The sequence below is a fragment of the Leuresthes tenuis genome, unplaced genomic scaffold (genome assembly GCF_036924035.1).
Source record: "Leuresthes tenuis unplaced genomic scaffold, fLeuTen1.0.hap1 SCAF_10, whole genome shotgun sequence".
In the NCBI taxonomy this organism is placed as follows: Eukaryota; Metazoa; Chordata; class Actinopteri; order Atheriniformes; family Atherinopsidae; genus Leuresthes; species Leuresthes tenuis.
The window spans coordinates 10,981,709-11,008,408 of NW_027325364.1; the positions used below are offsets into that span (position 1 = coordinate 10,981,709).

Genomic DNA, 26,700 nt, shown 5'->3' on the forward strand with positions numbered 1-26,700 from the left:
AATAAGAGATGGGACTCAGACTGCCTTGACAACAGGTTGTCGATGAGAGAAGCGGACAACCAGAAATGGGAGATGACAAAGAACAACAAGAGAAAAAGGTTACATGCAACATGTGATGAAGATGAAAAACAGTGTTTTTATTCATGTACACGCTTCTATTTATTGATAAGTCAATCAAAAATAAATCAATCAACAAGAACTGTGATGAGAGATTAAAGACTTTTTTTTTATAACACAGGCTAATTTTGGTAAAAATTGTTTTCTTTACAGATTTATCTACAGTTACTTTTTCAACAGCAAAATGTCAGACTACCCATCAAATTTACCTGAGGAATGTTTTTAAATGTTTGATTTAATCAAACCCACAGTCCACAGCACAAATATTTAATCTATTCTTATGTACATAAAGAAATCAGCAAATCCTCAGATTTTAGATTTTAGAAGCACATACAGTATTTGTACTTTCTGAAAATATGAGCAAGGTTTGGGAAACTGTAATGGGTTTAATATTTGATCATTAAAAAATAAGCAGCATTTTAATCAATAACGAAAATAACTATGAGTTACAGGTTCTCTTACTATTGCATCAGGAGCCCATGTCTATAATAAGGCTAGACTAAAGTTAAATATGATATATTCTTCTCAACTTTCTAAGAAAGATTAGTGCATAATTTTTGTTTGTAAGTACAAAATTCTATCAAATATCAGTAACATAATCATCTCATTAGGGACTGGACTTGTTCATAACCACTATTACAAAAGGCAGTGTGAAATTAATCCAGTTTTTTTTTTTAAATCCCAACAATCAGCAACCATGAGCTCCTCAAAGCAGCTGCCTGGCAGTCTGAAGATAACTGATCCCCACAAACCAGGAGAAGACTAAAAGCAAAGACTTCTCAGGTAAGTGTTTTCACAGTTTGTAATATAATTAGGAACATACAACTAAAGAAAGCATTATCAAGGAAAACAAGAACATTTTTGAAAAGATGTGAGAAAGAATGCAAGAAAGGCAAATAAAAACCTTTGTTCAACCATAAAAGACTTTCAAAGAATCTCACACCTATGACCATCGACAATAGAGAAAACCTTTCTTGCATCCTCACCCAAATGTTCAACTCCAAAAGTCTGCAAATAGACATATAAATAAGTCTGAAACCTTTTGGAAACAAGCCCAGTGAACTGATATGTTAAAACAGAGCTTTTTGGCGGCATTAAGCAAATGCATGTGAAAAAAAGAGTGAACATTTAATTAAAAGAAAGCCTCTTTAACCTTGTTATGCTTATGGTTTGTATGTCTGCCTGTTGGGGTTACACTTCATTAGGAAAGAGGTCAGTGAATTAAACTAAACTAAATACCAGAAAATTCTGGAAGCAAAAGCCATACTGTCCATGAAACAGTTAGATTTGAAAAGAAGACGACCTCTATAGCAGTTTAATGAACCTTCAACCACCTCAGAATCCACAATGGACTTCCTCAAGAGGCACAAGCTAAGGATCTTGCAATGGACAGACCTCAAAAGAGCACTGAATGTAAGATAGTCAAAGAATGTCAAAATCTCACAAAACTAGAAACATTTTGCAGGGACAATGGGAAAAAAATCCCCCAGATTAGAAATGAAAGACTGTTTAGAAAAAAGTATTTACAGACTGTTTTACTTGTTGTTACTCAACACTGACCTGCAGGTTGCCCTAACCCTTGCTTTTAAATGTAAACTTTAAAAGATGGACATAGAAAGTAATCTTTTATAAAATGCTAAGCTGACTTTATACCTTTAGGAGATCAGGTAATCCTTTACTTACTTTGGTACGCACGATGACAGAAATTTTGGCCAGGGGAGTCCAAACTTCAATTGCCTCTCACGTGTGTACATGATTGTGTAAATGAGCTTGCATACATAATACAACACTTACTGCAAACATACACAATTATGAAGCATTTACCATGCGCAGATAATTCATGAGGCTGGTCCCATGTTGCCAGATCTGAGGTGAGGTGCAGCTGAGTGGCTTCACTCCAATTTCCTGACTGCGGTTCAGTTCCCTCACCGCCCCCACCACCACATGCACTGCATCGAACATCAGCGCCGAGGAGAGCTGTGAAAAGGATGGATGTACAGGACAAATGGAGGAGGGTAAGAGCAGAAAGGGCGGGATAGATGGAAACACAGTAAGACAGGAAAGGAGACAAGGGAGCACATGTAATGAGGAGGGAGGTACTAGCCCAGGTGATTGAAGGGATAACAGAAATGGAAAGGGGGAGGGAAGGAAAGAAGGGAAGAGAGAAAAGATGTTAGGAATGAGTAAACAAGCAGGAGGGAAACAGAGATGGATACATCAATATCTATTAAATGGGCAAAAGTCAAGCTGAATCTCTTTAACTGCTCCATGTATCAGCGTGAGGAATTAAGGAGCTTAAAAGGATGTGGCATTTTAACAAAGCTTTAAAAGCTAGTCCAGATCAGTGACATGCATCAGTAGCTGTAGGTCTAAGACACTAACCGCAGGGCCGGGGTAGGTTAGATCACAGCCCTCCCTCCAAGAGAGGTTCAGGCTTCTGATGAACTCCAGATAAAAGGGATGCGTTGTATTGAACATGGAGAAACCCACAATGTTGGACTGCTCATCCACTATGTCATCCAGTCTCAACAGAGGAAAGTCCTGGAGAGGAAGGGGAGGAGGAAGGGGGAGGTACAGGTGAGTGACAATGTTGACAGAGTATCATATCTTGGCACGGAAGAAAATTACTGTGCAAAGAGGAGTGCAATAAAGCAAAAGAGAGGCTGCTGGGAGGGACAAAATCTAATATTTGATGGAGAGTGAAGAAAAAAAGGACACAGACAGACAGAAAGAAGGTAAACAGTGTTTCGGGGACAAGAGAGGTTGATGGAAATGGCTCAAGAAGCTTTTCAAAGCGATATCTAAAGTGCATCTAAAGCAAAAGAACACATCACATATCGAGGGCAAAAAGAGGAGGAAAAAATAAAAATCAGACATAAAATGACACATTAATTCACATACTAGAAGGGGATGGGTGTACTGTATATCAAGGAGTCAGATGAAAAGCCTGGAACCGTAGAGAAGGTGGCGGGTGGCAGAAGAAAAAGCTCACATCACATCTGTCATCACCTTCACCTCAGACCCCTTTTTCTTCCTTTTTTTCTTGCCATCCTCCTCTGCACATCCTTATCTTTGAACATCATGTTTGCTCCTCAGATCTCTCCCTGCCTCTTTCCATCTTTCATCTCTCCCTTTTTTCACTGTCACCTCTTTCTACCTCCCCTTATTGAACACTTTCTCCGCCTTAGCACCTTTGCTCGCTCGCACTGAGACAGAAGAGGAGGAGGAGCGGGAGGGAGGAACAAGTGAAAGTGGAGAAACATGAGACAGAGGACAGGAAAGGGAGGAACTGGTATGCTCTTACCATGGTGGTGAGGATGTACTTATAAAATGCTGATGTCATCCCCAGCTCTGACGCCTGTAGGACAAAGAGAAGAAATAAGATGAAAAAATAAAGAGGGGGCAGGTGGGATATGAGAGTGAAAAGAGAGAATAAGGGAGGATGGAGTAAGATTGATGGCGAGCGAAAGGGAGCAAAGGAGGAGAGTTAATAGAGAGGCAGGCAGCAAGGAGACAGTTGGGGGACAAAAGAGAAAAGAATGTGAGGGAGGAGATGAGGGGGAAGACAGAGCATATGTTAATCACAGTTTTACATCATTGGGTTAATACTAGGACATTTTGCTGCAGGCGGACAGCCACTGCAACAGAAAACATCCCATTCAAACTGTGACTCAGAGCGCTGGCCATCGGCCTTAGAGTGAATCAGAACAAGCCGCGATAACATCTGCACCACATCTCACTGAAAAATGTTCTTTTGTCAAAAACTTTTACAAGAGTGTAAGTGATTATTGCTGACAGACATACATGAATATTGTAAATATCTCAATGTAACTCTTGAGGGCAGAGAAGGTAAAAATACAGTGGATGGTGAATACTGTTACAGCAAATTACTTTCCTGTGGAACTATTATCATTCTATAAATGCTATAAGTGCCGCAAGTCTTTTGTGACTCGAACCTGAATTTTTCAACAAAAGACATAACAGGAATAAACAAATCCCCATAAGTCATTCTGTTTGCTCTGTGTACGGGACCAACTTTAAATCCAAACATGTGTGGGCGGTTTTGAAAAGTGTATTGATGTTTGAGATCTGACCTTCTTGAGGATGAGATAAGAGACAGAGGCATTGGCGTCAATGATGATGGTGGCCACTTTGTCGTCACGGATCTCCTTCAGGAGCGGGGTAGGGTCCAGGTTGTCATCCAGCATCCTGACTGACAGTGTCTCCCGTGAGATGAGGAAGCGACGGACCAGTTCCTCCAATCTAAGCAGGCCTGAGGGAGAGGCAAAGCAGAGCCAAGTCGCATTTCAGTGTCTGTAACAGTAGATGTGACTCATTTTTCCAACACATAACGCTTTGCAAGGCCAATAGAGATCTTGATTTATCCCCGGATGGAAAAACATTTAGATTATTTTGTAAGGCATGACTGATGAAAAAAAACTGAATTTAACATGGCCTCCAAGGTGCATCTTCATTAACCATATTCCTCTCTGCGACTCACTTTTTAACTGTTATGCTGCCCACTTCACATACAATATTTTACAGAATTCTGGAAAAGAGTGAGGCCATAAGTGGTAGAGTGGTTTAAAATTAAACTAGAGTCTGGTTCCATAAATTGCCTGATTCGAATTCTATAAGATGTCCGGTTTCACTATGCAGACTTCCCATGTTTGTGTATTGCATACATGGACCATGAATGGCCCAAAGGTTTGTATGTTTGACACAAAAAATAAAAAAAATTACATTTGCATTCATGGTGTTACTGAAACCCGATAATAAGTGTATACAATAGATTTGGGACCTCATTGAATGCAATGAAGTGTATGACACTGAAGAAAATGTTCTACTAGGAAACCTAAAGTCCTGGAATTTTTATAGATGCTACTTTGGTAAGTACCAATCTATTAACAAGGCTGTATAAAAAAAGCACATCTACATGGCACCAGCACTCAGCAGCAGCCCCCCCCCCCAGCAGAATATAGTACCCCATCACATTATGAAAACTCAGAAAGGGCTCAAAGAACACAACAAAGAACCAAAAGCACAGACCCTCAAACCTCTCTAGAACAAAATCCAATTGAGGATCCATCGGATGTGCTGGGAAAAGCTTTGATCCATGTAGATGTTAATCTGCAACCCAGTGACCTCAAAGGACACCAGATAAAGTGGTGTCCAATCCCCATTTCTTTCTATATTGCTTCTCCGCAGCCAGACACTCGGGGAAGACGTAATCTTTTAAAGTGTTCTTGAACAATAGTTGCCGAGGCAAAAAAAGATTTTAAAAAATTTATTTGGACATTGGCTGCTATTCTTACTCATTTCAGTCCAGTGCTTGTACCTGACCAGTTACCAAACGGAACAATGTTGTGCCTCCACATAACAGACAATTTAGTAAAGAAACTACTTAAAATTGTATGTATTGTGAACTATTTAAAACAAAAGTACTCCATAATACCTGTTGCCATTGATTTTCAGCCCAGTTCTTGTGTCATTTGGTATTCCTCAGCCTTTTCTCCCTGGTTTACTTCCTTAAGAAAACACCTTTTCATGGAGACTACTTCTACTGATTGATTTATTGAGGGATCTGTTTCATCTCTCAGGTCTGCGGTCTAATTTCTTTTCCAGTTACCTAAGGACAGCAAGAGGTGACCTTGCTGATCCAGCCTTACACCCTAGCTCGGGATCTGAGGTCTGTGGATCAAAATTTACTTATGGTGCCACGCACTCGCTTCCGGACCAGAGGAGACCGATCCTTCCAAGCTGTTGCTCCCAGGCTTTGGAACGATTTTCAGCTCTCTCTGCGTTCGATGGAGTCTGTTGACTCCTTTAAAAGACAACTTTAGACCTATTTATTTGTTTAGGGTTTGTTTAGTTGTTTTTGGGCTAATATGATTGTTATTAAGTTCTCTTGGCCTTTTTAAAATTGTATGTATTTCCTGTTTTATTGTTCTGCTGTAAAGCGCTCTGTGACCCTGGTCTGTGAAGGGAGCTGTACAAATAAAGCTTACTTACTTACTTACATCACTGATACTGCTCATCTACTGTGAATATTTTTTGGCCTGCCACTTCTTCTTTTGTCTTCCACTTATCCAGTTTCCTCAAATTCTTAAGGACACACAGCACACCATGCTGAGATATGCCAAGTTTTCAGCTGATAGAATCACCTTGTTGATGCAAAAAGACTATTTCATGTCTGTCAAACTGTGTTATGTCTAGTATTTTTGTGGATGCTCCTGAAGAAATGGGAACAAAGCTAGAAAACTTTTTTAATGCTTGAATTATTCATACACATAAAGATCAGTGTTACCACTCCTGTGAGCTACAAGCCTGAAATGAAAGTTGGTGAAAAAGCAACCGGTGTTCAAAGAAAAACTTTGAAAGACCTTCAGAAAGCCTGCAGAACTATTTCTCAAGATCACTTTTAAAAATGACAAGACAGTCTGGCTCCTTGGGAGCAAATTACAAAGAAATGAGGGGTGGCTCAAGACTTTTGCACTTCTTTACATCTTTACATAGCACCAAATGGCACAACAAAAGCTGATAGCGTCACCCTGTATGGGGCAAGCATTGTATAACACTCTCGACATAACAATCAAGTGAAAATAATATCTTCGCAAAGCCCTTAAATCCACAGACAGGTTCCAGGTATCCTCTAAAATTTATGGATCCTATCAACCAATTAAGATGATAAATATATTTAGATTGTTGTGCAGTCTTAGCAGAGAAAAGTACTCTTTGAGGGTTTTGTAATGCACTTTGTCCCATCTCATCCCTTAGCTATTGGTTTTTAATTTGAGTAACACAGGCACATAATTATATGTGTTAAAAAAAAATAAAAAATTCTAGGGTTGAACGACAAAATTAGATATGCAACAACTGTGGTTAAAGGTGGACAAAAGAAGAAGCAGGGACTGAAATATTGTTCCTCAGATCATTTTCCTACGTTACCAAATTCCTCTCAAAAATCAGTAGAATAACTGGCAATCAAGACTCACTTAACATGTATTAAATAAGCCTTTATTAGAAGGTCTGTTCTGCTAGTTCCTGTGTGTAATTCCATAATAAAGCACCCATAGGTATGTACTGTAAAGAAGTGGTGGGTTAGGCATCTTGGGGACGGAGGGGTAGGAGGGAGAGACGAGAGGAAGAAGGAAAAGGTAGAACTCTGAGCCCTTCAGCAGTAGAAAGCCTCTGTAAGCAGTGGGGTAATCACTGAACCAGGCCAAAACTTTAATTAGTTTGAGGAAGGAGGGGGAAAGAAAAAAATCAATGCACTTTACAGCCTTCTCTCCTCTCCCCCCTTTCACATATGTTCTATCTCTCACACGTAAGCTCTAACCTCTCTATCTCTCTTGTCTGAGACCTGTGTTCCAGTTACCTTTCTCTGCCTTTATCCATCTCGCTCTTACGCTGCCACCATCTCCTCCTCCTAGTGCTCAGTCTTGCTGTCCTTAACCCTCATCCATCTCATGAAAACTGCATAAATGAATTAGGCTCAGATAGAGTGTTCTGACCCAGGCATAGTGAGCGAAGGATACATTGATATAACACAAAAGCTCTTACTCTAGACATTCAGCAGAATACCCAGCTAAGAGAGGAAACATCAAGTTAATGCCATTAACACGTCATTGCAGAAAGTGACTGCTTTCCTTGCATTATCTCACATTTTATTCACTGTAACAATAAATCAGTATCTACTGCACTAGAACACTCTACACTGGAGTAAACAAGATGAATTAAATAAGGGGGATGCTGGGAAACAATGTCTTATGATTGAACCTCTGCAGAGCTGTGTGCATGCATTCATTCAAGTACCCCAATACCCACTCCCTCATGTGCAGACACAGTGCTCTCAGGGGTAGCTCTTACACACACATACACACTCTGGCACTCAGCACACGCACATGTTCAGACAAAGTGAAGCAAGCTTGGTGCAAAAAAAAAAACATCAAAACACACACATACTGTGCCACAGACACCCACACAGTTGTTCAGAGTGTGGAACAAGCCTGTTGAGTGGCAGTTAGCACCCATTCGGCAGCCATGGCAACCAGCTCCACGGCGATAGATAGTGCAGCCAAGTGGGTCAGAGTCTGTGAGTGTGATAACCTTGTAAAGATCACCTTCAAGCCAAATATATTACACACAAACCCACCCTTCAGTTCCTCCACCAGTAAAAGCTGCATCTTTCACCCCAGACGGTAACTAACAGGCCATCAGCTGCCTCTAATTCTTCAGATAAGAAGCCACTGGTGAAAGACAAGACACTACCCGTTCAGCTGATGATAAAAACTGAAAAGTATGTCTGATGCTATTTCAAACCTCTTTTAGCTTAAAGTCTACAAGGAATTCAGCTTACTTTCAGGAAACAACGGGAGGGCTGGGTAATTGCTGTGGAGATAATGGAAGCTTCGCAATGATTGAATCATTTTTTTGCCACAGCTTTTTGTTTGTCAGACTTCAGCAATCCACCTCATTCTACATGTAAGCAACAGTTCTATATGGAAGGTCTGAGGAATCAGCAACTGTACAACGTCACATCCCCACTCAGTTCAATGTAGAGGTGGATAAGTCTAGCGTTTAGTCAGTGGATAAATCAGAATTTTGCCACCTCCTACATTTTATAGCGTGTTCTGTGATGTATTCACAAAGCTCTGTTTGTATAGTACAGCCTCCATCCAACCAAGCCCTTTAATTCTTTCGACTCTCAATGGGGGACTGCAACATAAATCAATAATACACTCTTTCAAAATGAAAATAAAGACAGCCAGAGACCAAGCCCCAAATCCCCTGTGATGTGAAAGTACTCAGAGTGCCTGGCAAGTTAAATCAAATGTCCCTTAAGTTCCTCCACAACTGGAAAGCATTTCAGACATTAATATTTATTAAACTGATATGGTCTTACAATCCTCTGAGACAGATAACAGACAATGTGCAGGAGCATAATTAATAAATAGGAAGGCTGCAGCATGAACCATGTTCTGAACTCTGACAACAGACATAACTTCATGACCAGACTGTCAAAATGAGTGTCCAACAGTACCAAACAGTCATATCCGCCCAAACTGTGGGAATCTGCCAACACTCCTACAGGAGCACACACAAACATAAACAAGGTAAACAACCTTTCAAGAACTCGACCAATGAATGTACACCCACCTGAACACAAACACAGTTGTGAAGTCAAACATATTATACAGTTTAAGGGTGTGTGTACTCACACTCAGCCTTGGCGCAGACCAGGCTGGCGGAGGGGTAGCTGAATGAGCGTAAGATGGCCCCTATGGCCAGACTCAAGTCCTCGTTGCTAGGGTACAGAGTAACGGAGGCAAAGCGCAGGTACGGCAAGCGGGGAGTTTCCTCTGGACCAATTTTTACGTGAGGGATCTGCAAGAAGAAGAATGTGGACAGGAGAGGAAGACAATAAAAAAATGCGAGGGGAAACAAACAACAGGCAAGAAACACAGAATCTTATAGAATCTTGATGTCTATGTCAGTAGAAAAGGAATATAAAAAGGAATGACTAATAAGTGAAAGGATAATGACCAGATTTCGACACATTTGTACATGTGACCCACCTCTTTCTCACCACATATATGACTGACTGTAGAGCCGGAGGCGGGGCTGGAGGCGGGACCTATCACAGAGACTACACCTTTGGGTAGGATCTGACACACTGAAAGGAAAAAGAAGAATAAAAACTGAATAATAAACTGAACAACTATCCACTGCTTTGTGTTGAATGTGGCACTAACAGTAAAGAAGAAAAAGAAAAAGAGAAACAACAGGGTCTGCAGTGAAAAGAGTGAAAATGTAAAATGTAAAACCTCAGTTTAACCTCTTATTCCACTGCAGCAGCACAACCTGTCTCATCAGAATCTGTCTCTGCAAACAGAATAACACTAAGAGAATATTTGTGCTCTTCAGTTAACACATGCCATGATCACTTTTTTTTTAAGCACAGCATTAATGTGGAAGAAAGCGGTTTACACACTTGTCGGTTACATTAACTATTCATGAAATCAATGAATTCTTGTATTCTTAACAACACAGTCAAGCATGGATGTTGTCACTATACCCATTTACATTGGTCTTTATGGAGGGATTTCTGTCTGTCTGCATAGAGATACTGAATACATTCACATACAATTTATAGTTTTAATCTTGTTGTTCTGTCTCTAACAGGATGGGTAGTTGCATGACTGATTAAAAAAACCGAAATAGGGCCAGTTATAATCTCTGTCACTGTCTGTTATTTACTTGACAACTGGATAAGCCTGAAATCCTTGTTTAAAGATCAAATTTAGTTTATTTTGCCAGATTTACCCTGACATGCACTTTGAGTGATGCTCTGGAACAATCTAAGCAAGCATGACACAGACCGTCTCTAAGATCACACAGCCCCCAGCAAAGTCTGATTTTCTTTTCCTGACTTAACCTTAATTTAAACTTTGGTGCACTCTGCGGCAGAGGCTTCATTATACAATGTAGTGAAAAAATACTAACAAAGAAATGTTGTATTTCACACAGGAGCAGAAGGTGCAGGAGATACTGCGCAGTAAAAAGCAAGCAGGCAGAATGAATGAATGTTTATAAGGCATAGCAATTGGGTTGGACAGACTAAAGTCAAGGCCGATGGGACAGAAAGGAGGCACTTGTGACCCACATTGACATTGTGCCTGCCTCCATTCTGTCAAAGCACAAGTGTAAAAAAACAAGGTGCTGTTTTACATAGCGTCATACACGGGACTTATTTCTTAACTCTGAAAAGTTACTGGAAGAAACAGTCTTTCACACGAAGCCCTGTCTTTTATACGTATAAGAATAAATAACAATAATTCATCATTCAATACATTTTGCCGCGGGCTGTTTGTGAATTTGGACCAATATGTCAGAAGTAAAGGTTCCAAGGGGTCTTAAGACCAACCATTTGACTCACATTCATTTTGTTTATGTGTAACTGTATCGAGTTGTACTTGGACTTGTACTACTTGTTTGTTCGTTCACACATGCCAGTTTGTTTGTATATGTGAGGGTGAATTTCTAGAAACTCAATGGTTGAAGACCTAATGGAGCATCAGGAAGACGTTTACAGATCATATCAGTTTGGTGACGGCATGTTTTTAATGAAATTGGAGATCAAAGATGAGCTTAATCAAATGCAAGATGAGACTTTAAGAAGGGAAGCAGACAAAGTCAGACAACAGGGATAGCTAAGAGACAGTGTAGTGGGCAAAGAGAACTGATGTTGTTGCTGCACTCACTGCTCAGCTGCGGACTGATGAAATAAAAAATAATGGCACAGAAGCTGTCGATGTCAGAATTGGTAAACCTCTCTGTTTGCATGGATGAGAGTAATCCCAGCTGTGAAACTACAACAAATACATTTGCAGCTTTGATAAGAATTGACTCCTAGTTGTTTCACCTGCTGAAAATCAAATAAAAGACAAGACAGAGACCAGCTGGAGTGAATTCTCTGATATTCAAACTCATGGTGAAATATGCTCCAAAAAGTAAAATAAATATTTATTGTGATGTATATCTCACTTGCTTTGACTAAAAAGAAAGCCACCAACAGCCTCAAACATGGAAGAGGTAGCCAGGAGGAACCAATTGCATGCACAGAAGAGGTAGAGGTTACAGCAGGGTTATATCCAAAATAGCCCTTCGTGGTAAAAATTTTATAGGTAAACTATAATATGTTTTATTGGGTTATCTTGGTTTGCATCTTTTCACAGTGAAATAATGCCTTTTTATGACATATTTTCTAACTATGCACATTGGCAGAGCAACAAATCTGAGTGAGGCACCATCAAAGGTAATAGGGTTTACAAGATGCTGTCTCCACGTGTAGACAGCCTCCATTTTAAGTTTTAAAATTGTTTTGATTACTTCTCTTGCTTGATTTTGAACCACATCTTGTCTGTGACGGAAATTAATGCGCAGTGCTTTTAGCAAGATGAGCTTGCCTAGGACAAGTGAATCAGACTTTTGTGTCATTGGACAAGAAAGCCTCCCAGTGCTGAAAATTCAACTATATATATATGTATATATATATATATATACACATATATATATACATTTCTTTTTTATCAGTTACTGTGGTGTGAAACACTTGAGTACTAGGATTTATGAAAAGATTTATCTGATAAGTAAAAAAAAAGGTGGAATTGCTTGATGAAGTAATCAAAACAGCACAAGAGTCTTACATTTTTCACAGGTAATAAGTTATTTGCAACCGATTACATCTAATAAAAACCTCCAAATGCTCCATGTTTTCTTGCAAGAAATCAAGAATTTGAAGAGCATATTTCCAAAATCATGGATTTATCATTCAATATGAAACACTTGCGGTTGATGACTACCTAAAACAGATTAGCTTTTTTAATGTGTTTCAGTCTACCTGACTGAAAACAATTTCACAGACAGCAAAAATCAATCATGTTAATTATTATGGTCTTATTCTGGTAGTCAAGAAGCCCTTTTCTTGCTGGTATATCTGGTTTGATATTTCAGTTCATCCCAATTAATCCTCCTCAGTATCTGCCAGTGCCTCTGAATGTTTGTCTGCATGTATATCCACTTCGTGCCCATGAGTGCGTACTGTCGCTCCCATTGCAAATGTGTGTGAATGTGCTTCTTTGTCTGTAGAAAGGGACGTGTGTGCATGCATGTGTAAACGTCTGTGTGGGAGACTATGTGCGTATGTGTGTGTCTGCATGCTTCAGTCAGTTGTAGATGTGAGATGATGAGCTCTCTGATGCAGAGACCAAAAAAACGCTGTGAGCAAACCAGTCCATCAGGGTCTTCTACTCATCAGCCAAGGACATATATGCCTGCAGTTCAAGCATGCACATGTGTACACAACGCTTCTCAACCACACAGATGTTTTGTAAGTAGCTTGTGGCAGGTCCAGTGACCTATTAGAAAAGGAGCAGGGAGCTTCTGTCTCCTCACTGGTTCAGTTCAGCTATTATTTCTTCAGTCTTTGCTGACACCAAACATTCTGTTTTAACTCTGTAAATCAATAAAAATTTCATGACACAGCCTCTGTGGTATGAATTCTACTTTCTACTGGACTGTGCTGCTGCTGATCTGTTTTGGTATTTGATGATTTGTTTTTTTATTAGGGCCCACACGGCACGCAGTGCCAGCTGGTTCTGGAGGGTGCGGTTCACTGTTTTTAATGAGACAGTCTTAGTGACCCATTACTGGTCTCCAATGACATGTAAACTAATAAGCAAAAGCCCTCACTGGCTCTTAATCCCATAAAAGTGGGGGTGTTTCATCATTCTACTCATTATTTGAGCTTTTTGCTCATAAAAGGGAAGCTTTTCAAAGAAATGTAATTACATATTTAAAAAAAAATCAAAAGTTTTGGAATAAAACCATCAGTATTCAACATACTACAGCTATTTTATTCTCTGCCCTAGTCACTATCAATATCAATTTTCAATATTACTCATATCTACTGGCATCTTTTCTGGTCACTTTTCTCCGTGCTAATGAGGCACTATACCCTTGTGGACTCGAATGGTTTTTGGTGGATATAATCATTCTCTGATAGGTTGTGCAAATCTGCTTCAGTGGTTGTCCTTGAAGTGCATCGTATCCACTCACTGGTATCGGTTGTGTCGTACTGGGAGTCTTTCTGAAGCTCATATATGTCCACCTCCACTCGGGCTCGGGCTGGACCCTCTATCACACTGTTGATGTTCTCCCTGGCCAGAGCCAGCGCTAACCGCTCCCCACGCCCACACACAGACTGGTCATCCAGGATTGCAGCTAGAGGGGCAGAGAGGGAAGAAACAGAGGAGGATGGAGGGTGGTGAGAGTTTCAGAGCAGGAGAGGAGACAGCAAAAAGCATGACGAGGTGTATAAATTTAACACTGTATAACAAGGTTGTCCATGCTCATGTACATGTGGGAATGTGCTGCCGGAGGGATCACCGCCACAGACTAGCAAATTAAAGGGTTTTGTCCATGCTCATATTTGCACATGGTTGGAAAGCCAAAGAATATCAGAAATATGCTTATTTGCCGCCTTTCGGAGAACCACATGAGAAGAATGACATCACCTTTATGTCTGTGCATGAATATGAAGATGCAGGCAGGAGTTGGTTCACCACTGCAAACATTTCCACAAAGGTGGATTATATGTGAAGGTTTCACTTTATCTGTACAATTGGTCTTAGAAACAAGGAAATTTAAACCTTTTCAGATTTTCTATATTCTATCATTTTTCAGAATTGTTTAAAAATGCATTTTTTGCTTTTTAACGATAATCTACAAACAATATTGTACATCTAGAAAGCAAAAACAGACTTATTTGTAAATTCAGACTGAAATGTTCCATTTACAGAAGTATTCAGAGTCTTTACTCAGTACCTGGTCCCACAAGCTACACACACTTTTATTTGGAAGTCTTTCCCACGCTTCCCACTTAAGGCCTTTGTCAGGTAGCTGTTGTGTTTTTGTGCCTTTGCTGCTTACACGCACCCATCAACCCTCTTGAAAAATTGAAAGATGCTTTATTCATAATGATTTTCTAATTTTACCCTTAAAATTCAAGAAGCATTATCTCCATTCTATTAACTCACACTTGAAGTCAGAAAAATGACAAAATGGGAGAAACTGAAAGAATCTGTAAACTTTGACATGCTGTCATGAAATTTCAGTGGCATCCCATTTGACACGGATCATTTTGTGCACAGATGATTATATCAATAATTAATTAATTGATCAAATAAATTAAGTGTTTGTTGAGTGACTTTCTGATCCAGGGGATGTGTCCATTGCTTGGCAGCGAACCACTCACCCATGCGGACAGAGGAGAGTAGAGGGGCCTGACTGAGGGAGCGTGGTGGCATGGTGACTAGCAGGAAAGACAGGAAGTGTATTGACAGCAGCAGTGCTGGCAGAGCCGGCATCTTCTACTGCTCCTCATGGAGAATGGTCTGCTGGCTGCCTGTACCACCACCTGTAGGATCGGAGAACATTCTGCATGTTAGTCGACAGAAAGTCCCTCTCTTCGCAACTCTCTTTAAATTGTCATCATGCAGCTTATCCTCAGTGCACTGTCATGGGGAGCTCTTGCGCTTTAACAAAACATACTACACACTTTATCACTCAGTTATGAAGATGTTCCCTGTCACATCAGACAGGCAGCCCAGTTCCATGCACACAGCCTGTCTAATAATAAAATACAGCACACAACTCTATTCATGTCTCCTGTGGAAAGTCTGCCGTTTAGAAGTGACGGGATTCAGCCTAGAAGAGATCTCCAGAGGCTGTTCAAAGTAAACCTCACAACTGGCACACACGCTCTACACATTCACACATTTACATCTATAACGTACATATGCACACATGCAAATATGAAAACAGAGCGAGACACACACATACGCAGTCACACACAAGAAATAGAAACATAACTACAAAGACAACTGCTTAGAACGTACACAAACATATCGTATAAACCCTGAGTCTCTTCTGACAGACATGTTTTCAAAACTTGACCTCCAGTCCCTTCAAACAGATGCACAAACTCAGGAGAAAGAATGCAAAGATAGCTCAACTGAGCTCCAGTTGTGCAACGCAACAGTCTCCAGAAGTGACTAATCCTTGCTCTGACTGACAACATGACAAGGTAGTGTTAAAGGATGGAGAGATGAAGGGATGGATGAAGTGTATGAGAGAGGAAGGAGAGAGTGACAGACAGCCAGGGGTGATGTTGATGATGGGGCAATGGTAGCAGGGATGTTTCAGACGTCAGGCTCACTGGTCTGAGCTTTAGACAGGTCTGACAGACAGTTGAAACACTCAGTTCAGGACCTCCAATTGACCCATGAGCTGTAAACAGCAGTAGGAAGCAGACCCAGACCCTGGCAAGACACGTGAGGGTAGACACGAGTTGTGCACGTGTATACACTTGTGTGTACATCCCAGACACAGATGGTGCGGATTGTCGGTCACTTTGTTGAACCTGCATCCCTCCACCTTCCATCTTTAATTTTTAATATCTACTTTCACTTTGAGATCTTCATTTTATCTTTTCTCCCCAGTCACCTTTCCAGCTCTTGTTTGCCTTTGATGCTTAAACCGCATCAAAAAATCCATTTGTTTTGACTTGCTTACATTTCATAAATCAACTAGGCTTCCCTTCCTTCATTTTTTTTCTACGCCCTCAATGCAGTCACTGACCTCCCTTTCTTCTTTTCTGACTTAACGTGTCTCTCGTCCAAAGGGTAGTCAAATGTGAGCGTCAACATGTTTGTAATACTAATAGTATACACCATACTGTGCAGATGGCTGCAATGCTCTCATTATGGCTTCCGCAGCTCAGAATGAACAGAGGCAGGACTTATGTGAGGCCATCTGTATGTGTGACTCAACACAGGATAACAGGCCCACAGTGGGAGTAATTTTCCCTTTCATTGTTTTCAATAAATCATTCTTGTTTCACGCAGCATGTTACCCTAAAGTTGGCTATAAAAACAAAAAACACTAGGAGCAACAAGTTCAAACTTCCACGCTGTCATCTGATTCATGTGAACATGTGGAGTAGTTATGCAGCAGCTGATTATTCTGACCACCATGGCATACTGCTGTCGCACCGTTGTGCATTGTGCTGCACAGTACCCCATTTTCCTGGCTGTTACTACAGAATTCTGTTTGCTTCCAACATCAATGGTCTCTTTCTCAGTTTACTCTTTACCAAAGTCTGTGCGTGTGTGTGCATGTGTGATTTTGTGCGTGTGCACGTTGTGTCTGTACGTGGATGTTTATGCCTGAGCATGTATGAGCTCGCGCTTACCTTGTGTGTTTGATGGGTTATTGATCGAGCCCAGCTGAAGTGGCGGGCCCTCAGGTGCAGTCAATCAAAACAATGGGGAACCTATCATGGGAGCACTACATTTCGCAGGAGCCATCTGATTGGCTATTACCAGGAGGCAGATTGCCATGATGACGAATAAGATCCTAACTGAGGCTATGGCTTCATCAGTGATGGGAAGGAACCAGTGCTATTTCATTGTTATTGAGAGCTATTGACAGCATTAGACAGAGAGGATTAGAGTATCTTTACTCCCAGGAGAAGAAGAGGAGAAGGAGGAAGGAGGTGGAAAGCTGTGAAAGAAGTAGGGTGAATGAGTGAAAAAAGGAAGAAGCAGAGGGAATGGGCTTGCACCGACAAGGGAATAAAGGAACAAAATTGAATACAGAGAGAAGAGATTGGAAACTGTCTGCAGAAAGAGACGCAGAACCAGAAAGAGATAGAAAAGCAGTGCTGAAAAAGTACATTTACTCAAGGACTAAAAAAGTATAAAATGAAGCACTTTCACCTGACTTCAGTGTTTTTTTTAATTCTGTGTTAAAATGAAATGTTGCTCCACAACTGCTGTGACTTTTCGTAGTTAGCGTTCATTTAGTTTCTAATGATATTCATTCAATCCATCATCTGCTCAATAAACAGCATTAATCAGCTCCCAAAAGTACAGTAAGAGGTTCAAATTTGCTGTGTCTGCCACACTGATTATACTGTATGGTACCGTAATTATAAATCAGTACATATAGCAAAATGTTTTGGAAAAATTTGTCCCACAGTGGTATCATTGGTTAGACCCTGTATATCACAACGTGTCACTGCTGTCGATTACCTTCTTTAACAGACAGCAGAGAGCAAACATCTCATTATAGCTGTCCACAAAGCCTTACGACTAATGCTTCAAAATTTAAGTTTAAAAAAAGAATTGCATTATGAAGCTGTGGAAGAATGTCACTTGGTTTAAAAAGTTTTTTTTAATATCATATGGATGGCCAGGTGCTTGATCACCTGAGCAAGAAATAGCAGAATGCACTACAGGAAGGAGGCAGTGTGATGCTTTGGGAAATGATTTACTGGGAAGCCATGCATCCTGCCATCCATGTGGATATCACTTTGACAAATAAATACTGCTCCAGAGTATGCACATCACAAGCTGTTTTCTCTGACATCTATGGCCTCTTTCAGCATGATAATGCGCTGTCACACTTTAACAAGTTTACAGAAGTGGTTTGAGGAAAATTACTTCGACTCCAAATTCCCAAGATATCCGTTTGATCAATTGGCTTTTGGATGTGCTGAAAAAACTAGTCTGATCCATGAAGGCTTCACCTCACGACCTGCAGGACTTAAGGGATCTACTGCTAAGACAACCTTCAGAGGCCTTGTTGAGTCCATTCCTCGACAGGTCATATCTGTTTTATATCTGTTTTTGTAGAAAGAGAGGGACATACACAGTGCTAAGCAGCTGGTTTTAATGTTGTGGCTGAGTGGATTATACACAGATGAAAGTTTCTGATGGTAGCAATTCTCCCAACAAATTCTGTTACCGTCATTACGGTGATTATCACCATTTTCTGAGAGTAGCCTGTGTTCCTGTCTTTATTAGCAATTTCATGTTGTTTAGCCACAAGAGAGCTTTTTCACTAATCAATCAGAGGTAGAGGGATCACAGCTGGGGCCAGAGAGCCAGGAATCAGTGTGAGATGAGTCTTAGATATGCTATACTAATGCAATGGGACTAAATTATGGATGCAGAGAGCCAACTTTTCAAAATATTCTGCCTTTTTAAGGGATTTTAACTAATTCAATTGATCAAATCAGCAGGGAACAAGCAATTATATATTGCATTTCATAAATTGTGCTCAGCAAAAATTAAAAGCACACAAAGAGTAGAACTTTATTTTTAGTTATTTAGGAAAAATTTATTTCATGGTATTTTTACCATGAACATTTTGGCCATGAAATTCTGGGCATTTCTGAGCACTTCTTCTATCACGGCAGGTGAAAAAAATGAACATAAGTGTCTGAAAAGAGTCAGAATGGGGTGGGGGAATTCAGGTAATTCAGATTCAGTCAGAAAGAAATAGAGCACAAACGGTGAGACGCTATTACCGTGTTCAATTTGCGAGGGCTGTGTTTCTGGCTTCTGTATGAACCCCATTGCTGAAGTAGTACATGACTGAGTCCCTGTAGCTGTCGGGTGTCAGTCTGTGGGGAGCTGGGGCAGCGAGAGGGCCGAGCAGAGCCAGACTTGTCTGAGCTGTACAAAAAACAGCTTGTAAGTTCTTTCGGTTGCTTTCATTCTGCGCCCTGCATTAAGTCACCCCACATGCCGGCATCACTGAGATATACACCCAGAGTAAATCACATAAATATCCTGACTTGCAGTGTGTGTGTGTGCAAGAAAGAAAATTAAAGATGAGACGCACAAAGAATGGAGAATATAAGAGGGGGACATCATCCGTGTTGCAGATTTAGCTGTTTGGTGCATGCATTCATCTTGAAGCATATTTGTGCGTGTCTGCTGTTTTGTTTGTGTGTGTGTACTAGACTCTTGGCGGCTTGCTCATGGTGTCTGCAGAGCCTATTATGAAAAAGAAAACCGTAAAATCAGAGATCTTAATTATCTGGAGGGAGCGCGCGGGAAGGGTGGGTGGTTGGGTTGTACGCTAGGCGAGCAGGCAGAGGGAGGGCCAGACTGGGAGCGAGAAAGGGGAGAAAATCAGAAACGAGGGAATGCTATCTCGCCTCCAACCCCCAGGCAGATGAAGAGAGGATGAACAGAGACCGAGGCAGAGGAAGTAGGATGAGCAGGGGAGGAGCAGAAAAAGTGAGAGATCCGGAGAAAGACATAAAGAACTTCGATGGAGATAAGCAGCTTGAGGGGGGATGAGGAGAAGGAGAGGAGAGACACATTTGTTCTTCCCCTTCTGCCTTATTCTATGACACAAGAAAACCTGACAGTTATCATAATGGAAGGATGAATCATTCCCATAATTGAATTTGCAAGTGGAACATCTTTGGTGACTGTGGATTGAAGGAGCCCACACTGCCAGTCATGATCGGCCACAAGTGTTATTTTGCTCATTTTCACAATTAACAGTCACCGCTGACAAGAGTAGGCCTGTTGCAGGCAGCTGGGCTGCCATCCCTGAGTGAGCACAGTGAGACCATTTCACAGTATTTGTTAACTCCCAGACAGCTCAGAAGTCAACTTGGTTTGCATGTGTTAGCATGTTTGTGTACATGAAGTGTCAGTGGAAGTGGAACAATACCAAGGACCTCTTTGTCTCACCCCATTCAGCTTTTTATAGGATTAAGCATTTCATGCTTTGATTCCATATCTAATATCAAAGAAACAGCACATGTTCACTTTGACTCAGCATTATTACTTTGCTCCCACTTTTATCTTTCCTTCTCCTCTCTAATCTCACCATCTCTGACTCACTTTTCTGTCTTACCTTGATCCTCTTCTCTACAACCTTATCTCAATTCCTTTTACAACCCTTTGTTTTACCCCTATTTCTTCTCCCTCAGCTATCCTTCTCGTTTTATTCTTTTGCTATTTTCTGTTTCTTAGGATTTTAGGAGCTTTAAACTTCAAGGTGAAGTCTAACATTTTGAGAAAATATGACTTATTCATGTGGTGTTGCCTGTTGGTAAGCTGGCACCTACATCTTTAATTTGTTTTTTGAAAATGTTTACTTTACAGGAGATTGTTGGATAAAAGGTTATATTATTTTGGCCATATGGAATAAAATGAGAGGGCTTTATATCTACAGTAAAACTACTCTAAATGCAAACTAAACCCTATAAAGAAAATGGACACAATAACACCAATAGCTATACAAAATAATGCAATTCAATGAAGAGTTTTAGTAATAAATACAGCACGGTGATGTCATACTGTAGAATATTTGCTTCTGCTAAGAGATTCTTTCATTTTGGATACAGAAACAGAAAAAACTGCTGTCTAAAATGAGTTAAATGCCTCTCACTTGACACCTGATCCGATTCTTCAAAACCCCAAACTTCTTCAACTGAAAACATTTTTAACGTCCAGTGGACGATTTTTTTAATTAATAATGTCTTTCAACATTCTTTAAATGGTGCAACTAAAACCAATAGCTTAAAGTTGGGAAAATACTTATTAAAAACAAACAAAACTGCGTTGACAAAATAGAGTGGACTTAGGGTTCCAGTACTGATTCTGACTAAGAAACAGTTCTTTCTCTTTTACCTGCTATCACCATGGCTCCAGCACCAAAAAAACTGGTGCAACAATTATACCAGCACCCAATAAGAAGAATCAGCAGAAGAAGAAGAAGATCCCCCCAGTTCCATATTATGCTGATATTACTGTGATGAGATGAAGAAGCTCAGTGATCAAAAAAAAAAAAAAGACAGTAATTAAAAACTCACTTGAAACCGGAAAGCACAAAGTAGATAAATTGCACATATTGTGTAAAATCTACCTGGTTAAAATTCATTATTGTGGTAAAATACTTCAAATGAGGAACCATGTTTGCTGTTTCTGAGCCAGCCTGACTTATCAGAGAAGAATAAGTGAGGCGCTATCAACTCCAAATCTGTGGCAGCTTCCAGAGATAAGGATCTAAGCTCATATTTGGTTTTAAAGAGCCCCGGATTTCACCAGCTGTTGAAGTTCTAGAAGTCGCAGTGTGAGCAGATATTCTTCACAGAAACAGCTCTATCTGCACTGTACAGATAAATTAAAGTCCAGGTGAAGGATTCAGTGAGTAAAGCTAGTAGGATAGGTTTATAGTATTACATAAGATTGTGTATTTGAGAGCCGACTAACTTATATGTCACACAAATTATCTACAGTGCAGAGGTGAGTCAATCTTAAACTGATACTGAAAAGATGCAGCTTTTATATTTTAGACAGTTGTCTGTTTTTTTCAATAAAGGGAATTCAGACCGATCGTACTGCTCACATTCATTAATGAAAATGTTGCTATGTTCAGTCCTATATTAATTTAAAGATGCAAGGCACTGAAATTGAACTGAATACTTCAATATCAATCCCAAAGGCAAGTTAAAGTGCTATATCAATAATCTGGTATTTAGGTTAAAAAATGACATGACAAGAGCAAATACAAAGGCAGATTCGTCTCAAAGGAATCCTATCTCCCGACCCGGTCTTTATCAAGGAATTGTTAAGAGGTGAATCACAATCCAATCAAATCATGAGGGAACCAAAGAGTTACAGCTCCACCAAGGCCAATGCCATGCGTCCTGTTTTTAAATAAATGGACCCAGATCCACAACTAAAGAGATATATTCTCCCTCATTCTCCACAGACAAAAACACAAATGGCTCCAACTACACACCTCTCCCTCGGCTCTCGTCTTTTAGCTGAACTACTGCTCCCAACTGACAGGTTTAGTCCATTTGCACTGCCTGGCCAAAACAAGTCACACTCACCTGTATTTTGCTGGACTATCTTTAGCTTTGATTAAAACAGGCAGTCATTGTGCAGCGTCCAAACATTAATTTCCGCCCACAGTTGCATTTTCTGACAAGATCTTGTATTGATGAGGGGAGAGTTGGACCCGCTGCATAAAGTCTTCTCCAGCACATCCCAGACTGTCAGTGAAACTGAGGTCCATGTATGAAAAAATTATGTTTCATGTTCCCTGGAGCACTCTTTAACAACCTGAGCACAATTAATCGTGGAACTGTCCTTTCAGATTTTCTTCCAACTACATTTCCTCCTCGAAGATAATGTTCATGGTGTTGAACATGTCCCCAATTTTTTTGTAGTTTAAGGAATACCCAGACCATTAATGCAGACCATTAATTTGATTCTTCTGAAACAGAGTAACATATTTTGTACAACCACATGATGTGTCTTCTGATATGGTTGTTTAAATAATGAGAAGCTACTCACGGCATGAGTTAGGGTTAAATAGCTTGCTGCCAGCTGAAACATTTTCTACATTTTTCTTTAGTTAAATCCAAGCGGTTTTTGCAAGGCAGTGTATATTTCAATGAAGAAAGGTTTTTGTTTTTTTATTGTGTAACTCTGTAACTTATAGTTACAGAATTAATGAGATTATAGTGTAATCGTACCCAAATAGGAGGGAGAGTTTAGGGATTGCGTCAGGTAAGTGGAACCCAAATGGCACTCCTTCAGGTGCTTTATCTGTACAATAAACATATCAATAAATAGAAGAAATTATTTTTAATATTTCAGTACTGTAAACATCTGTGGGTAATGACTGCCTGAAGACTGAGTTTGCTCCTTTATGATGCCTCTTCAGGTCTTTACTGCAGCTGTCCCTACTTGCTGTTTGTTTATGAATCCAAGTGTCTTTCATTTGTCTGCATCAAACTCTATCTAATGGCACTCTATCAGGGTAACATTAGGTGACTGACTGCCATAGCAGAATATTCCACTTTTATACCTTGAAAATCTCCTCCTGGATACATTTTTGCAGTATGTTTTGAGTCATAATTCATCTGAGGTGACATCCTATCAAACTTTGATGCATTTGGCTGAACCTGAGCAGACTGTATATACTTACAAATGACAGAGCTCATGTTGCTGCGTCTGTTGAGTGTGACATCATCAATAAACACCAGTGACCCAGTGCCACTGGAAGAAATTCATTTATGTGCCATCAGATTGCCTAAATGTGTTGATGATGCAGCTTGTGATGTTTCACATCATACATTATTCCAACGCTTCTCCGTGCTTCTTTTCTTCACATCACTGTGGTACAGGTTCATCTGAATTTCATATCTTAGAAACATGTTGTGCTTTTTAAGACATTTTTTGACAAAAGCACACTAACTTGTCTGCTCTCTGGAGTGTTCCTCTCTTGCTTGATTGTTGTGAAAGAGTTTTTAATTACCATGAAGAAGGTTCTGTGATTAACCACCGCTATTTTCTTTTATGGACAGTTGGGCCTGTTTATGCTGCACAGATCACCGTCTTTTTTTCACAGGAAGCACAAAACTGTTGATTTGTCCACTCCTAATGTTCCTGCTGTTTGTTTTGTAGCGTAGCGTAATGTTTTGGGGTTTTTTACTTGCACTGAGAGCTCTTCTGTATTGCTTTGTAATACTTTGGTTTTGGTTTTGGTTTTGCTTTGGTTTCCAAAAGCAAGTTCGACACTTGGAATCAACTCCAGACTTGCTTAAATGTTGAAGAAAATAATATAAGATTGGAACAACCTGTCTGTGAGACAGCTTTTGAGAAAGAGCTTTTTAAATTTCAAAGAGCTGTCAGTCCAAAACCTTCCGCTAATCTGGATATAAAGCCAATCAAATCAAAGCTGAGCTTTTGCACTTCAAGACTATATTAAATACACAGCTCTCACTTTAAAGAAATGGAAATAAATAAAAATGTGTCTGTTCAAACACTTCTGCACAAGGAGGGCATTCTTCCTACATGACTGCCATCAGAGATGGTTAGAGATAGCAATTTTAAAAATACAACTCTATTCTTTTCAACTAGACTTTTAAAGGTATTGACATTTGATATTCAAAAAATATAATTCTGACACTGTTAATAATATACATGTCCTGTAAACAGGACTGTTTACAAAACAGTGTTGTTCATATAGAAACACAAACATTACCAGAACAATACAACTTCAGCAGTTAAGCTAACTAGCATATACACAAGTGGTAATAGCCTCATTGTTGTCGTAGCATCTTTTATGACAACCCAAAGGCGTTCGCTGTCATATATTATCTCTCCACGCCTCACATACTTTCTTCTCTGACAGTACCAAAGGATTATCTGATCTCATAGTTGTCTTCCCTCCAGTGTGCAGTACAGCTCAAAGCTGGGTCGACAACTAGAGGTCTGATTAAGTTTTGTCAAAAACCAACATCGGCTGTAGGTTCAGTGTCGGAATTTGTATTCAGTGGCATATTCTGACACCTCTGCTCTTCAGTATAGTCAGAGAGTTACTGTACACTAATGAGCAAGCATTTAAAAAGTGCTGTTAGAAAGGTTAGCTCTATTAATATCTTGCTGGCATCTCCTGTTGCTATGTCAACAAAGGAGCATTCGGTACACATTCTCACATCAGATCAAGGACAGATTGGCATACAGTCAATGAAAACCCTCATCCTTGAAGACATTTTCCTAAAAGTTTGCTTTCATTGAGCAAAACTGCATTTGCAAGTGGACCCAATTTGTCAAAAAAGAAACACACCCCAATAAGAAATCAATCAAGATCAATGTGACACCTCTGCTTTCAACAAACATTTTATGATAATAAAATAACTATGCGAAAAAGAAAAAAAAAAGTGCTGGTTACAGCTGCTCAAATGTCAACTTTCACATTTTGTGAAAAAACAAGCAATGTGAAGACGTCACGTTGGTTTTCATCATTTCTTTTAGTCACATTTAACAAATAACAAATGCTTAAACTTCCACCCACCTCTCCATATCTTCACCTTGTCCTCAGCAGGTCTAGAGACACTTTGTTTTCTCATTCTCACCCTCTCACTCCTCCCTCCCTCTCTGCTGTATCTCCACTCCCTCAACCTCTATCTATTTTGTGTCTCTTCTTCAGGAACACTATATACCCCAGTCTCTTTACTGACCTCTCTGTTCTCTCTCAGTATCTTAGCTCTCAGCGCTCTCTTCAATCTCGACAGTGCACTTGCCCTGCTACACCCACCCCTCCCCTCTTTTCTCCCTCTATTCATTGAACATGGATAAATTCTTCCCAGTGTTCTCCTTGACAAAGAAAGCCTCAGTCAGTGACACCGGCTGCTTGGGGAATCACCGTGCTCCTGTGACACTGTCACATCCGAGTATGTCACGTACAAACACACGCACCAGCATCCACAAGCTGCACACACATACACTCACTTTAAAGGAAGGTTCAAATAAAATGCTGTGTGTGTGCTTGTTTGTGTGTAGGTGCACCTTTTTGTTTTCTCTAAGTCAACATCCCAAAACACGCTTGCATGCGATTTGTTTCTACATGCCAGCAGCGAGTTTGCATTTCAGCCTTGCTTCTTGCATATGTACCCCCCCGCTGTTAAAATCAGTGCAGGGCGGTGTGTGTTTGTGTGTGTGGCAGGGGGATGCGGTGATGCTCAGTGTACTGCTGTTCAAAAAAGATGTGCTGTTCAGTGTCTGTAGCTGTCAATGTGGCTCCCACTTGTTGCAGCTGTGTCCTACGTCAATGCAGCAGTTTGATCAAAATTAGGAAGCTCTCCTTGAACTCACTCGCCCTCTGGCTTGTTTGGAGAGCTAAAATTTGCATTCAGAACAAAGCCTTGGCGATACAGGAGTGACATTATTACACATGGCGCTGCAAAGAGAACAATGTCTGAGTAAGAATAGAGCACTGTCAGTTTAATTCAGTGTTAACTATTAGGTGAACGTCACATCGGATACTGCATGAAATGTTTTCACCTTGATCATAAATGGATGGTACATGTTTAGTTTGAAGATTTTATATAAACGTACTGGTATTCCACTGAGCAATTTAACATCTAATAGATAGAAAATTACATGTCTTTTTTTCTTTTGAAGTTTAGATTACGGCTAGTTAAGATGGAGAAATTGAACTTTAGTACACAATAAAAATCTGATTTTTATGTAGAGAGCAACAACACAACACTGTTCCATGTTTGTCACTTCTTTATGGTGCTGTTGAGCAAGATGGTTTCTGTTAAATACTGAGGTTCACCAAAGAGCATGGGACAAAAGGTGGAGCAGGCTGTGTGAAAAAAGAGCACAAAGTAATCAAAATGATAAA

At 40.1% G+C, this 26,700-nt stretch overlaps 1 protein-coding gene across 2 annotated transcripts in view; it reads right to left on the reverse strand.

Annotated features, from left to right (window-relative positions):
* grik5 (glutamate receptor, ionotropic, kainate 5) overlaps positions 1-26,700 on the reverse strand; it is a 91,723-nt gene that overhangs the window by 24,146 nt on the left and 40,877 nt on the right. For both annotated transcript variants that reach the window (XM_072393934.1, XM_072393933.1), the window contains exons 2-9: positions 14,936-15,097; positions 13,738-13,902; positions 9,696-9,793; positions 9,339-9,504; positions 4,212-4,390; positions 3,422-3,475; positions 2,500-2,658; positions 1,942-2,094 (exon numbers count right to left, since the gene is read on the reverse strand). In XM_072393934.1, coding sequence (XP_072250035.1) covers positions 1,942-2,094; positions 2,500-2,658; positions 3,422-3,475; positions 4,212-4,390; positions 9,339-9,504; positions 9,696-9,793; positions 13,738-13,902; positions 14,936-15,047 — 1,086 coding nt within the window. In that variant the 5' untranslated portion in view covers positions 15,048-15,097. The remainder of the gene's footprint in view (positions 1-1,941; positions 2,095-2,499; positions 2,659-3,421; positions 3,476-4,211; positions 4,391-9,338; positions 9,505-9,695; positions 9,794-13,737; positions 13,903-14,935; positions 15,098-26,700) is intronic.